This window comes from Manis javanica, chromosome 5 (genome assembly GCF_040802235.1).
Source record: "Manis javanica isolate MJ-LG chromosome 5, MJ_LKY, whole genome shotgun sequence".
NCBI classification, from domain to species: Eukaryota; Metazoa; Chordata; class Mammalia; order Pholidota; family Manidae; genus Manis; species Manis javanica.
In genome coordinates this window covers 50,149,641-50,164,229 of record NC_133160.1, presented here as the reverse complement: position 1 = coordinate 50,164,229, position 14,589 = coordinate 50,149,641, and the positions used below count along the sequence as shown (strand labels likewise).

The 14,589-nt window shown below is 33.7% G+C and overlaps 1 protein-coding gene across 11 annotated transcripts in view; it reads right to left on the bottom strand.

Moving 5' to 3' along the window:
• Positions 1-14,589, bottom strand: part of INPP4B (inositol polyphosphate-4-phosphatase type II B) — a 910,826-nt gene that overhangs the window by 217,552 nt on the left and 678,685 nt on the right. For all 11 annotated transcript variants that reach the window (XR_012131555.1, XM_073237008.1, XM_036996729.2 and 8 more), the window contains one exon: positions 9,875-10,022. Coding sequence is in view for 10 of the 11 variants with exons in the window: in XM_073237008.1 (XP_073093109.1) it covers positions 9,875-10,022 (148 nt within the window). In the remaining variant the exon portion in view is untranslated. The remainder of the gene's footprint in view (positions 1-9,874; positions 10,023-14,589) is intronic.

Genomic DNA, 14,589 nt, shown 5'->3' with positions numbered 1-14,589 from the left:
AATAAAACTTTCATTTAAAGTTTATATGCCCCAAACTCTATTACGTTTTTCCTTACTAATAAAGTATTTTGATCCCTATTTTTTATATTTTAATTCAAGACTGTTTCTCTGCATGACGCACACAAGTATTTATTGTTTTATATAAAACCTAAGAAAATCTTAAAGTTAATTGTTGTAAAATATCCTTTCTTCTAAACTCTCAACATATATGACAGACATTCTCCCATCTCCCAACCATGGGATCAATTAAGAAAAGCATGTATGGGGGTAAAAATGAAGCAGAAGAAAAAGAGAAAAATATATGATATAAATCAAAGTTAATTTTTTTTAGGGAGTTTTATGGACCATGAGGTTCTTTTTCACTGGAACAGTTAATTTTTTTTAAAAACTTTCTGTACCATAGGTTTTCAAACTTTATTGTGTAGTGTAGAAATGTACACATTTTTTATAAAGCCAAACACTATGTGGCCAAGAGCCTCCCATCTAAACATACATGTGTGTATACCATGATTTAATACTATATTTATAGCTGCCATGGGGCTTTAATGTCATTTCATCTAACACAATTCAGTGTACACCGAGCATGGAGAAACTCTGAGGTAAGACGAAATGCAAAGAAAATGCTCAGCATAAATAAAATATGTGGCAACACTAAAACAAACTATTAAGATTTTATAGGTGGTATTTTGGCAAGACCTATATAACTTGTCTGTATGCAACTCAAGTTGAAGGACTCTAAAGCTTAAGACATTATAAACACAGGCAAAAATGCACATAAACACACATACACACTTCCACATAACACAACTTCTCCACATTTGGAATCTCTGAGATGTCTTCAACATGTCTCCTTTTCCTTCCATTAAAATAACTCCATAATAAACTAGTTACCATTTACCCCCATCCATCAAGTATGCTAGACCAAAGACTGGTCTGCTTTTCAATGCTAAATCCTTTATGTATCACAATTATGGAATAATTCAGTAAACTTCTCAGAAGCGAGGTGTTACATGCAGTACTCTGCAAGCAGAACATCCCTCTCTCCCCTTCCCAACACATAATTCTCATATAGTTCTCAATAAGTTAAATATCAAGGCTGTCTCCAGAAAACTCCTACTGGAAATCTGCACTTTATAACATTCTCAATCAGACTGTATGGGTCTGCAATGTGGGCCACTGATTCTAAGGAAGTAAGGCCACAGACAGGAACGTCATTATTAGACTATTAAAATGATGTTGGGGATTAGAGTAGATGAAGTAATAATGTAAAAAGCAAAAAATTAATAAGTTTGAGAGAGACTGTGGAATTAGAATGTTGTAAATCAATACTTGGATCTTGAATATAAATAGATATAATGAGAAAAGACAAGAATATATGTTCCATGTTTCTACACTGAACTGTTGGACAGAGGATGGTATCCTTTACTGAGACAGGATTTCATTAAAGGGGAATGATTTTTGAAGGGAAAGAAATGAGTTAAGTTTTAGACATACCGAGTTTGAGGTAACTACAAGACAAGTAGAAACATTTAGCAGGCAATTGGGTGGAGGTATCTGGAGCTCAGAAGACAAATTGGAAGATTTAGAAAACAATAATGGCATGTAAATAACAATAGACCCCATGGGGATGGATGTGACTAATTATGTTCTCCAAAGAATGAGAGACCATGGAGATTCAGAACCATTCACAAACGAACACCAACTTTTGAGTGATGGAAGAAGAAGAGTCTACTGTGAAGATACAGAAGACATGGCTAGGAGGTCATGTGGCTACCAGGTGCATGTGCATCCACAGTAGCTGATGGAAGACTGTTTCAAGAAGCAGAGGAATGCTACCAAGAAGCAAAAATACAAAGGCTAAAGACTGCTCACTGGGTTTGTGAGAAATAAGTTATTAGGATATTTTAGCCTATAGCCATTTAAGCCTTTAACAGATCAAGTTGCAAAAAAATTTAAAAAAAGAAAGATAGGACATTGAAAATATAATTTATTAAAACAATAATTTTAAGTTAATATAAATTAAAAGATACATGAATCCCCCATGTTCACTGCAATATTATTTATAATAGTCAAGATATGAAACAATCTCAGTGTTCACTCATGGATGAACCAATAAAGAAAATGTGATACACACAAAATAGAATATTATTCAGCCATAAAAAAAAGGAAATCTTGCCATTTGCAACAACATGAATGAACCTTGAGGGCATTATACTAAATGAAATAAGTCACACAGAGAAAGATAAATGTATGGAATTAAAAAAAAGAACTCTTCTTTCATAGATAGAAAAAAGAGATTGGTGGTTCCCAGAGGTGGGTGATGGGAGGTGGGAGAAATGGGTGAAGGGGTTCAAAAGGTATGAACTACCAGTTATAAAATAGGTCATGAGGAAGTGACATACCACATGGTGGTTACAGTTAATAATATATTGCATATTTGAATGTTGCTAAGAGAGTAGATCTTAAAAGTTCTAAACACAAGAAAAAATTACAACTATGAATGGTGATGGATGTTAACTAGATTTGTTGAGGTAATTATTTTGCAATATATACACATATTAAATCATTATAGTGTACACCTGAAACTAATATATGTCAATTACATCTCAATTATAAAAAGAAAGTAGAATTGAAATAAAAGCAGCATGCAGCCCATTCAAGAAATCTAATTAAAAAAAGAAAGGAGATAATAAACATTTTTTTAAAAGAAATAATTAACTGAGCAACAGGAAGAGTAAACTGGTAAGTCCAAAGGAATTCTCCCTCAAAATCAATAGTAATCAAATACATTAATCCTTAAAATAAATGTACAAAAGCTATATGAAGAAAAATGTACAGAAAAGATTTGAGCACACCATATTCCTGAATGTAAACAGAGAATATTCCAAAGAGATCAGTTCTTTTGAAAGTAATTTTGTTGTTGTTTACTGTTTAACTGTCTTAATTACTTTGGTGATGACAGTGGAGAGACATGGAAACTTGGCAAGTATAAGAAATTGAAAAAGAAATGGAATATTGAAAAAGTAATACTGAAGTTATTGTCTAAGTTTTCAGAAATGTGGCTAATTGGGCATCCTATTCATATATGTTATCAAATAAATTTCAGGTAATAAAATATAAAATATAAAACCCAAAAAAAACCCCAAAATGTTGAAAGTATTGATTACTGAACAGATATTGAAGTGATAAACTTTCTAAGTATAATGGAAAATAAATACAAAATAAAGACAAACTTTTCACTATAATGGAAAAACTAGTAAAATACAAAATTTTAAAATAAATAGAAATTTAAGAATAATATTTGAAGAAATGTCAAAAAATACACACTGAATACATACTAAATATATAAGTAGCAATTGCAAATTAAAGGGAAAGTTACAAATACCGATGTGATTTGCACATCGGCATGTGCGGGTATTTATATGGATTCCTATATTAAACACATGGATAAATGTTCAGCTACACATATAATCAAAACAATATAAGTTTAAAAACTATAAGAATTCAGGTTTTGCCTGTGAAACTGATAGAAATGAAAATTAATCCAAACTTTCTGGAGACAAATTAGAAATGCTAAACCAAGGACTTAAAACATACATGCACTTAATTTAAGCAATTTTGCCTCTAGTATTTAAACCTAAAGTATACTGAAGATGTATACAAATATGTATACAAATATTATTTACATGAAAATTATTTATATTATATATAACACAAATATATTTACAGAATATTTTGTAACCATTACAAGCCATACTTCTGGAAAACATTTATGAAGGTATGAGAATACCCATGATATACTTGGAAAATGAAGCTACAAAATGATATATGTGCAGTATAGTATACTTTTCAATAAAGCACTTAGGGATATAAAAACATATTTAGAAAGACTGCATGAATTGCAGCCTTGACAACAGTGACTTACCCAATCATGGTAGCTAAGCTATGCTGTGGAACTGATAGTGGAAAGATGGTGGATAGAAAATACGGCCCTCCTTCCTTAATGGCCAGTGTATGATGTATTAGAAATCTCAAAGATCTCATGTATCTTATTGAGGGCTTATGGAAGTGCTGAAATTGCCAGTGTTTTGGTATATACATAGGTTCAGGACCAGCCAGACAGAGCCCATGGCGTCTCAGCCGTCCGGCCATCTCGCTGTAGGAGCTGCCAGGCACACAAAGGGTGCTGTAAAAACTCAAGAGTCCCTTTGTTGCTATTGCTGTGAGAACACAGCAAGCCCATCCTCATTTACCTATATATTTTCTTGAGGTAGGGAAGAGGGAAAACTGAAATTCAAAATGACTGGTAATTTTCCTAAAATAACCAGGTCATGCAAATTGCTTTCAAATCAAGCCTTACTGAGAATTTTGAATAGACTCTGGTTTTGAGTTAAACTGTTTAAACTAGAAGAAACCAAGGTATAGTTAATTGGCAAGTCTAAGTATTCTCTGTTATTTTTAAGGGTTAGTGTATTTATTTTCTATTGCTGTGTAATAAATTACCATTCTAAATCCACTATCTGGAAATAACTACTGTACAATAACCCTATGTTAGTATACAAGTTACTAATAGTCTAGTATATTTCTATTCTATTTTCCCTTTGGGTCTCTTTTATGTATCAATCAAAATTAATATATGATAATTTTTACTGATTAGTAACCTGCATTTTTATTTAACATTATATAGTAGAATTACAGAGTATTCACCATACAACTCAGATGTGCAAGGAGACCAGGTCATAGGGATCAAATTCTGTTTCCCACAGTGTGGCTTCTGATCGTGAAAGACAATCTTCCTTTCTGGGTGGTGGATGTAAAGTAATTTTACTTTTTCTGTCTATCTCTTCTGTATTTTACTCTTCTCCATAATGCATATACATTATTTTTATGGAAAAATTTAACATGCATTTTATATATTTATAAAATACGGCTCCAGAAGCAAAGAGTCAGAAAATTGCTAAGCACAATATGAGCCTTTCTTCACAGCAGTAAACATAACTTGAGTGATGTCTATAATTTCCAGCTTGTGATTTTTTTTGAACCTACTCTGTAATATAAAACTCAAAGTGCGGTGTTGTGGAAACACTTCACTGCCAACTCAAAACAGTTATGTATCTGAACTTGAACTCAGAAAGTATTAATGCTTAAGCCTACTAGAGGGATGTAAACTCTGTCCCAACCCTAAGACTTTGTGTATGTACAATCTCAAATTTAATAAAACTAGTCCCCATGTGTCCAATGCCATACTAACTGTGAGACTGAGAGACTAATAGCAAGAGTTTTTAGATGGCAGCTGCAGGTGAGGACAGACACTGTGTAGGAGGGTTGTGAAAGTAGCTGCTGCACCTTTATATTCCTCCCAACACTGACACTACATTCATGACTGGCAGAGAGGGATAACATTTTCCTCATTTATACATATATTATGGATTATGCAAACACGCAAAGCACGCACACACATGGTCTCTGCAAACAGACTCAAGCTAACTTACTCTGTCAAGTGCACACCAATCTCAGATGTGGGAAAAAAACTAATAATATACTTGGATAGAATGAGTGATTTCATATGTTAAAAGAAATTATTAAACCATTAATAATGCTTTGTCTTAAAGACACAATTTTGACTATACATATACCTAATACTACCTTAATTCTCTCCCTTAACTGATGTTTTCTTTCACAATTAAATCCACAATCAAACTTCAGGAAGTCTCTGTCTGTGTGTTGTGATACTGATATCAATCATAGCAATCTTGTTAATTTTCCATTTTTCACTCCCTTGGTATAGTAGGGGCAGTTATGTAACAAAATATTCAAATAATTCCCTAGTCACTAATATACAGACATGGCAACACCACCACCTCAGAGCAGTTGACTGTATTTGGTCACCAGCTTATGTATAAAAGTTTAAATCTGATGTGAAAAGGAAGATTGAGTCAATTTATCATGAAAGAAAATGTAAGATTTTTAAAATCCAGACTTCATAGAAGCCAAAGACTGACCACATCTGCAGATTCCTCATTTTGGTGATTGAGAAGACAGGCTCACTTTTGTAAATAAAGTCTAGTTGAAACACAGTCACATTATTTATTCACATATGGGTGCTTTTGTGCTACAATGACAAGGCCAAGCGGTAGGGATGAGGCCATATGCCCTTCAAAGCCAAAAATATTTATTATCCAGACCTTTAAGAGAAAGGTTTTGCTGACCCCTGATGAAGCACAGGGCTAAGTTACTAAGTTCACATTATATTTACTGACTTTTCTTATAAAAAGAAAAGATTATCTGCTCTTCATCAAACAAGGTTTGGGAGTCCACCTAAATTGTGGGGCTAGGCGGGAGACTGAGGCAAGTGAAATACTTTCTGGGATCTAAGACTAGGGTTGAAAGAAGCTGAGAAAAGAACTTCAGAGTAAAGGTTTGTCCAGGCTGGAGATTCTACCCAACCAAGAAAATGGTTCTTGTTCTTTTGCAAGACAATATCCTATTCTTGCATCCCTAATTTAATTTATTATATCATGTTTTATCATATTAATTTTTATGATAATAAAATTTTATATTAACTTATATTGTATTATAAATATAATAGTTAATTTAAACTATTTCCTCAGGTGGATGACATACATCTTCAAGTAGGTTTTCCAAGACAGTTTTGTGGGTGACATCTGAGCTCCTACATATTTAAGTATGCCATTTCCATTGCCTTCATTCATTAAAAAAATCACAACCTGGCCCTGTATAATAAAGTGGGATTGTGGCCTTTTCCTCTCAAAAACTGGTAAATGTTACTCATGTGCTTCTGCAGAGAAGTGTAAAGTTGGCCTGATTTTGGCAAGAGAAAAAAAAAACTGTATAGTTTCACTGTTTTCTTTCAAGCTTTTGCATTTGTTCTTCCCCAAGAACATGTAAACTTATTTGGTAGTTTCCAGCTTTGTGCCCTGCATGTCCAACATCTTCTCTCATCATTTTGAACTTGTTTTTACCTTTGTTTAGCATTTGAGAAGAGTCTGTCACTTGTCTTCTACATTACTGATATGATTTCTCACTGTCAAATCTTTTCCGCTGGCTTCTGCACTTTAAAATTTCATTATTCCCTCCATTATCCCTTCCCTTTTGGCATTCTCCCGAAAGGAAGATGATTCTTTATCTTACAACTTTCTGACTGTATTTCAGAATAAACATACCTTTTACACTCTACTGAGATGGTCAATTTTCCTCCAAATTTTTCCTATTTCTCTTTTGAGTCTTCAACATGATTTTTTCTCTGTTATTCTTTATAAAATTTTAGAGAGTCATTGTCGATGGTTTTTTAAACACATTCTAATGATGGGAGATTTATGCAGAAAAGGTATTGGAGAAATCTGAAGGTATATGGAACAAGTTGGCCTTCACAGTGCCTAGCCAACTTTCTGAATCTATCAGGTTTCTATCAAGTTTGATTTCATAGGATTGAAACTGGATTTTCTCTGAAAATTCCCAAAGAACACTGATGACAGTGTCTAGGTCTGTCCCTAGCAAAGAAACTTTATGTTTGGAGGCACTGTTCCTTTTTCTTCCCCAAAACTTCCCACTAGCCTCTTCTATGTGTTTGCAATTTTTTTTTTCTTGCTGCAAATGCATAGGAAAACAGAGAACCATAGAAAGGCAAGAGAACAGAATGGGCGGACAATACTTTGGGGTGTTAAAAATAATAAAACAATAATGACAGAGGCTTTGCCTACTAAAATTCAGTGGTTTGCTGGCTGCTTTCTCCTTATTCCCTACTCATTATTTCAACTTGGGTAGACAGAGATGTTAATGGAGTGGGAGGAGAGACAGGGGCTGGAGAGAGAGCACTGTGGAAGGCTCAAAAGTAGTAGCCACACAGAGGCCAGCTGCTCAGTTTTTAAGGGATTTCTAAACTGATAGCCAAGGTCAGACTGGGGCAGCAGCAGGGGTCTTTCCATTTTATTCTACTAGCTTGTATTTTTAGATGAAATAGCATTAGTGGTCTGTTAACCAAAATTTTCAATTTCAAAGTATTAGTCTAATCATTCATCATTTTGTTATACATAGTATGTGGTGTAATAATACAGCGTTACATTAATAGATTTCAGTGTTTTGTTAAGGTGATAATTTTCCATTTTCTGTGCCTTTATAGATATTTCAATGTGAATTTAGAACCGGATTAGTCCGAATGCAGCTTTTAGGTGCCATTTTACAGGGTGAGGGCAAGTCTTGACTTCTTAGATCTGCTTCATCTGGCAGCTCTTCTGCAGCTCTCAGCTGTAGTTAAGATGTTGAATTTGGCCTGCACCTCTAATCCTTGCTTGTTTACTGTGAGTCCTTATTCTGTAATTCCTGTGAGGAAGTTATTCTCCCCAAACCTTCTGTATGAAATGTAATCTTTACACGAGTCTTGTAGGAGTGATTAGTGTCCAGTAGACTAGAATACGACAATGTTGAGGATGGACATTCTTTTATGACTTCAGAGCTCTGAACTCCATGCTCCTTTGACACATAAGCTTGTTTACCCTTCTTGGGAATTTGCTTTGCCCATCACCTACTATTAGCACTAGCTCTAAGTAGGGATAATACTGAACAATTTGGTTTACACTAATTCATTCTTGCAGCTGTTTGCTCTTATAAATAGTCTGCTTATGTTCCTTAACATGCTATAGCTTCTCTTGGCCTGAGTTAATACCTGTTGTCTGATTTCTGGGGTCTGATTATCCTCACTCTGCTCCTCTCAAATATCTATCTTCTTGGACCTCTTTCAGTATTTTTTTTCTCTAGATCCAGGTTGTTTTCTCATAATCCAGTTTCCTGGCTGATTTTCCCTAAAATACCGGGTTTGTTTTTTTCTTTTTTCTTTTCTCATCTTTTTGATATATAGTATTTGTGTAGTCATTCCTGCTCTAACAAATATCATCAATGTTGCCAGGGTTGACCTGCCCTGTCCCTGGTGTGGTCACTGGCTTAGGCCAATAAGACATCCCTGGGGACGGGAGGATCTACCAAAGCAGTTCAACACTATTAAGTAACTTGGTAGTGCAGAAATAAACATTTTGGACATTTCACACTCTGCTATATATGTGGGCACTTAACAAAATATTAACCACTAAAAATATTTGCTAATTTTCTGAGATTTAGAAACAGCATTTAGTATAATGTAGCATTCAGCATTTTAAAACTAGAGGTTTATAAGGCAGAGAACCTATTGTTCTTATCAATAATTAGCTCTCAAACCCTTCTGTTTCATCATAGCAAAAGATTTAATTTTGTTGTGCAATACTGCCCATTCATATTGCACACTTTATCAATCATCTCAAAGAGATTTTTGACCAACAAACATCTGAAAGCCTCATTTCAGATGAGTAGTCCAAATAAGAGTCAAATTTAGGAATTCCTTACAAAAGCATTAACCATAAGCAGATGAGGTAAACACACAAGGATGATTAGCAAGTTCAGAGGTCAGGTTATTGGCTAGATACCAATATACAATAGAAGTATAATGCAAGCCACAAATGAGGGTCACATATGTAATATTAAGCTTTCTAGTAGTCATATTTAAAAAGCAAAACCAAAAAGCAGGTGAATAATAATATACTTTCTTTAACCCCCAAATGCCCCAAATCTTAACATTTCATTATAAAAATCAATTTTTTTTGTTTGTCTGCTAAGAATTCAAAACCTGGTGTGTAGTTCACATGTATGGAATATCTCAAATTGAACTAAACACATTTTAAGTAATTAATAGGCCTAAAGGGCTAATGGCCACCATATTGGACAGTACAAATAGAGATTTTTGTGTTACCATCATACTTTAAAAGAATACTTTATAGAAATAATAAATAATTAATGTGACAGACAGTCATAAATTATTTTCTCTTACCTACACAAATCTTCTTTTATGTGAAGAGAGATCAATTCCTTAGGAATATGAAAAGAAAGTATGCTCTCTGACATCTGCTCCCGGATGCACATCCACTTATTGTCAGATGTGGGGAATCTATATAGTTTACACACTGGGTTCTTTAACACTGGGAAGGAAGAAAAAAATAAAAAGTCCATATTGAAAATTACAAAGATGTGCACATTAGATAAAGATCAATTAACAAAAATCATTAATTAGGGTACCATTCTAGTTATTTATTTGATCAAAAATTTACTTTTTAATCAGAATCCATTAGTGTAATTGAATTTCTAAGAATTTTGTACTTACATCATATTTTCTTAGCAGTTTCTGGGACGTATAGTCTTTATTAAACATCAAATTCCAACTCATAAATGTGGCTGATGTGGATCTCTAATTTATCAACTGTTAAATCCTTTCTCTTCTAAAGATTTTCTTAAAGCATATGTATTTATAAATAAAGATGAAAATACATATATTTATGCACAATAAATACTTGAAAATACATATTTCTGAATTTTACTCACTTTTACAGTCAATATTACCTATAATTAGGTTCAATATGTTATTTCAGAGGTTTTAAATGGCTCTACTGCTAAAAATGTCTTATTACTTAAATGTCAGAAAGGTTCATTCTTTAGCTTAAGATCTATTGCAACTTGAATATTATACATTCTTTAATGCCAATGAGTCAACACTCTTTCCTGAAACCATATATTATCAGAAGCAGAACAAGGATGTTATACACAGGTTTTAGGGTGATTGGGCAGTAATTAGAGTCATGACACCAAGGATTTTAAAAGACTTTGGGAAAAAGTGCAGGATCAGATGCTAAGTTTATACTTGATCCTTTCTTTGTGATGCCAGCATTCCTACTGCACTCCCCAGTGATATATTTTAGGGCAGAATTTTATTTCCATTGCTGTTGCACAATGAATGCCTTTTTTACACTCATACACCAAAGTGTAATGGGCAATAAAACATGAGGTCATTCACCAGTCAAGTATCTATGATTATTTGGCTCCCATTTACCAATAAAGCTGATTAAAAAGAATTTGATATTGAAATGGATATAGGGCTTTAAATAATATGGAGCATAGCCCATATGTAGGCCAAGTCTCCTCTGTATAGGGTAGAATGCCTCTCAAAATTGTAGGGTTCTCTAAGACTGTATCTCATTCATTACTTGAGTAAACATATATCTTTCTGAACATTAAAATTAAGATCTATTCATCCATTCCTCTCCAACCACCCATTTTTAGAGGTATAGTCTGGACATTATCACTATAACAATTGGCACTAGATTAGAAACTGATTTCAGTGATCAAAGCTCCCAGCACACCTACTACCTGCCACTAAGGATTAGCCAGAATGTGCACTTTTAAAATTACCAGTAGAAGCCAAAAGACTAGTGAGATATTTCCAGGGTGTTGAGAGACAGTATTTGAAATCTAGAGTTGTATATCCAAAGAGATGATTCCTTTAACATAAACATTTTATCAATGAGATTATATTACAAATTCATACATAAAGTTAACTATATTTATCTTCTTTTTTCATTGAGGTATAACTGACATATAACATATCAGTTTCAGGTATACAATGTAAAGACTGAGTACTTTTTTGTTTTGTAGATTCCACATGAGATCATGCAGTGTTGGTCTTTGACTGACTTATTTCACTAAGCATAATGTCCTCAAAGTCCATGTTATCACAAATGGCAGTGTTTCCTTGTTTTTTATGGCTGAATAATATTCTGTTTTGTATATATACCATATTTTCCTTATCCATTCATCTGTTGTTGGATGCTTAGGTTGTTTCCATGTCCTGTCTCCTATAAATAATGCTGCAAAACACAGGAATGCATGTATCTTTTCAGGTTAGTGTTTTCATTTCTCTTGGATATATTCCAAGGAATGAAATTGCTAGATCATATGAAAGTTCAATTTTGATTTTTTGAGGCTCTTCTACACTGTTTTCCATAGTGGCTTACTTTCCCACTAACAGTGCACAAGGATTTCCTTTTCTCCATATCCTCACCAACACTTGTAATTTCTTGTCTTATCGATATTGGCTATTTTGACTGGTGCAAGGCAATATCTCATTGTGGTTTTGATTGCATTTTTCTGGGTGATCAGAGATGTTAAGCAACTTTTTGTGCACCTGCTGCCATCTGTATGTCTTCTTTGGCCTATGCAGTTCCTCTGCCTATTTTTAATTAGATTGTTTGCTTTTTTGCTATAGAATTTTATGATTTCTTTATATATTTTTGTGTATTAGGCCTTATCAAATATATTTTCTTTCATCTGAAATATAAGAACTTATAATAAAAAAAATTATGGTGTTTCATTCATTTTTAAAGTGACAATATTTCAAAGATATAAGAATTTTTCTATAACCTCTATTGTCCTACCTCTAAAGTTGGAGAAGAAAAAAAAAAGTATGTATTGAATTCAATATAATGTGTCAGGTTAAACAATTTATGGTATCTCATAAATTCTAATATAGCTAGCATGATCAGGAATATAAATGCATCCTTTTAAAAGTACTAGTAGTACTCTGAAATACCTAAATTTTTCCTTAGTAATCTAATATTTAATTACTCGGCTTACCTATGGTTAGTCTATGTGCTGATTTTCAATCTTTCTTTTTTCAGTATTACATAGTATCTTTCTATCTCCCAAACCATGGACTTGAATTTACCTTGCTTTTTATAAAACAATAATTATTTTTAGAAAATGCATATTTTGAATTAAGTTACAAAATACAAAATGACTCATTTTCTCTGTTATCCCAAAACTAGTCCTTCAACTTTTGATTTAGTTTTCATTTTAATACTCTTCAATGTGTTCTAAATATAAATATTCATTGAAAAAGCTTAAGCAGAAACCAAGGGCAGTTTGATTAATGAGTTCCAGAATGCTCTTCTGACCACATGGTATATATCATACAGGGACTCTGTGGGCTGCTGATGTTAAGGGAAACACTTGGGGCAAATAATAATAATAAAAAAAAATTAGGCAACTTAATCATCCAAGAAAGTTCCCAATAATGTCTCAGATCTAACTTTAATGCTATAGTTTCTGATCTTTTGAAACTCATAAGTCTCCAAACATTAGTACTAAATTAAATATATGCATGAGGATCTCAATGTAGATACAGTAGGATACACTTTACAACCCCATTTGATCCAGCAGTATTTCTTATTGAATACCCACTATGCATAAAGCAAGAATACCTACTATGTATCCTAAAACACCATATGATGGAGTAGGGCTTTAAAAATGAAAAAACAAAACAAAAAAAAAAACAAAACAAAAACTATGGCCTGACTTGCAACTGCTATGCAAATTTGTTGCACTGGTTATGAAAAAGACAAGATAAGATGTTCTCAATTTAAAATTCTTACTGCGTTGATAGTGGGGAGATTTTGTCATCCTCACATAAAAGAAAAGCATGGTATCACACATCAAATATTGAACAATGGGCCATAAATGATGAATGCTTTTGTCAGTTTTTTTAATGCTTCTCCCTTATAGCAGAGAGAATTTCAATAATTCTGCATAATGTGTAAATGAGTTCAACACTTTCAGTGCTGGCTCTCCACTGATGCCCAGTGTTTCTTCACATAGGAGATGTATTTCTGACTGTAAAATAGGTTCAATGCAGCAACAATAACTATATAACATGTAAGTTCTTTTTTAAAAGAGCCTGTGTGTATTCTTTTCATTTTTTTCACTGTTTGCAAAAAAAAAAAATGCTTAAAATATCATGTGACAGATTCTACTAAGAGAAAAGCAGTGGGGACATTTTATGTTTATGTTAAAGGAATAATCTCTTTGGACATACAACACTAGATTTCAAATACTGTTGATGGACTTTAATAAAGGGCAAAGTCTTAAACTGTTCCAGATATTGATATATTTCCCATGAGGTCCACTCCCCATGGTGAACACAGGGACAGAAAGTAAAGGACAGATTTTTTCCCCATAATTGCAGCCAACTTAAATGTCTACATTGTTTCTCCCAGCACTGTAACCGGGCCCTCTGAAGCAAGGTAACACGCCACCTGCTTTTCCATGATATTCAGCAGTTGTGAAAGCCAAGCTGCTCTAATTCTGAATTGTCAAAGAAAGCGAGCGAAGAAGCGTTCAACAGAGCCAGCACAGACAACACAGAAAAGGCTGCTTGAGCGACCCGGGGCAGAAAGGGTGAGGTAGAGACCCATCACGGAGACTTCCTACCCCTGGGTGTGTGTCAGGGACATCAGTGAGCTGGACAAGGAATTCTGGAAATTTGGATTTAGGGTCGAGGGTATCATCAAAAAGCCAAACATTTATTTCATCAGGTTTTCTTTAATATACTTCTTCAGAGGAAGCTCATCTGTGATTATCTTCTTGCCCTTTCTTGCTTTCAGGAAGTGGCAGAGCCACATATTTAAATGGAATCTGACTTTATTGGCTTCAAGCCTTACAAAATCATTACTTTAATGTACTGCAGATTCTTGTAGAGAATCTATTCATTCTGTAGCTTTTAATTATGCAGTTGTTTAATAGCTTAATTATTCAGCTGAATGTACGTGTATTGCCTATTCTCCAAATGCTACATTATACTTACTAAAAATAAGTCTGCTTAATCCAATTAGATACTGACACTCCCTCATTTGTACTTGGAAATGTCTTAGATTTATATAC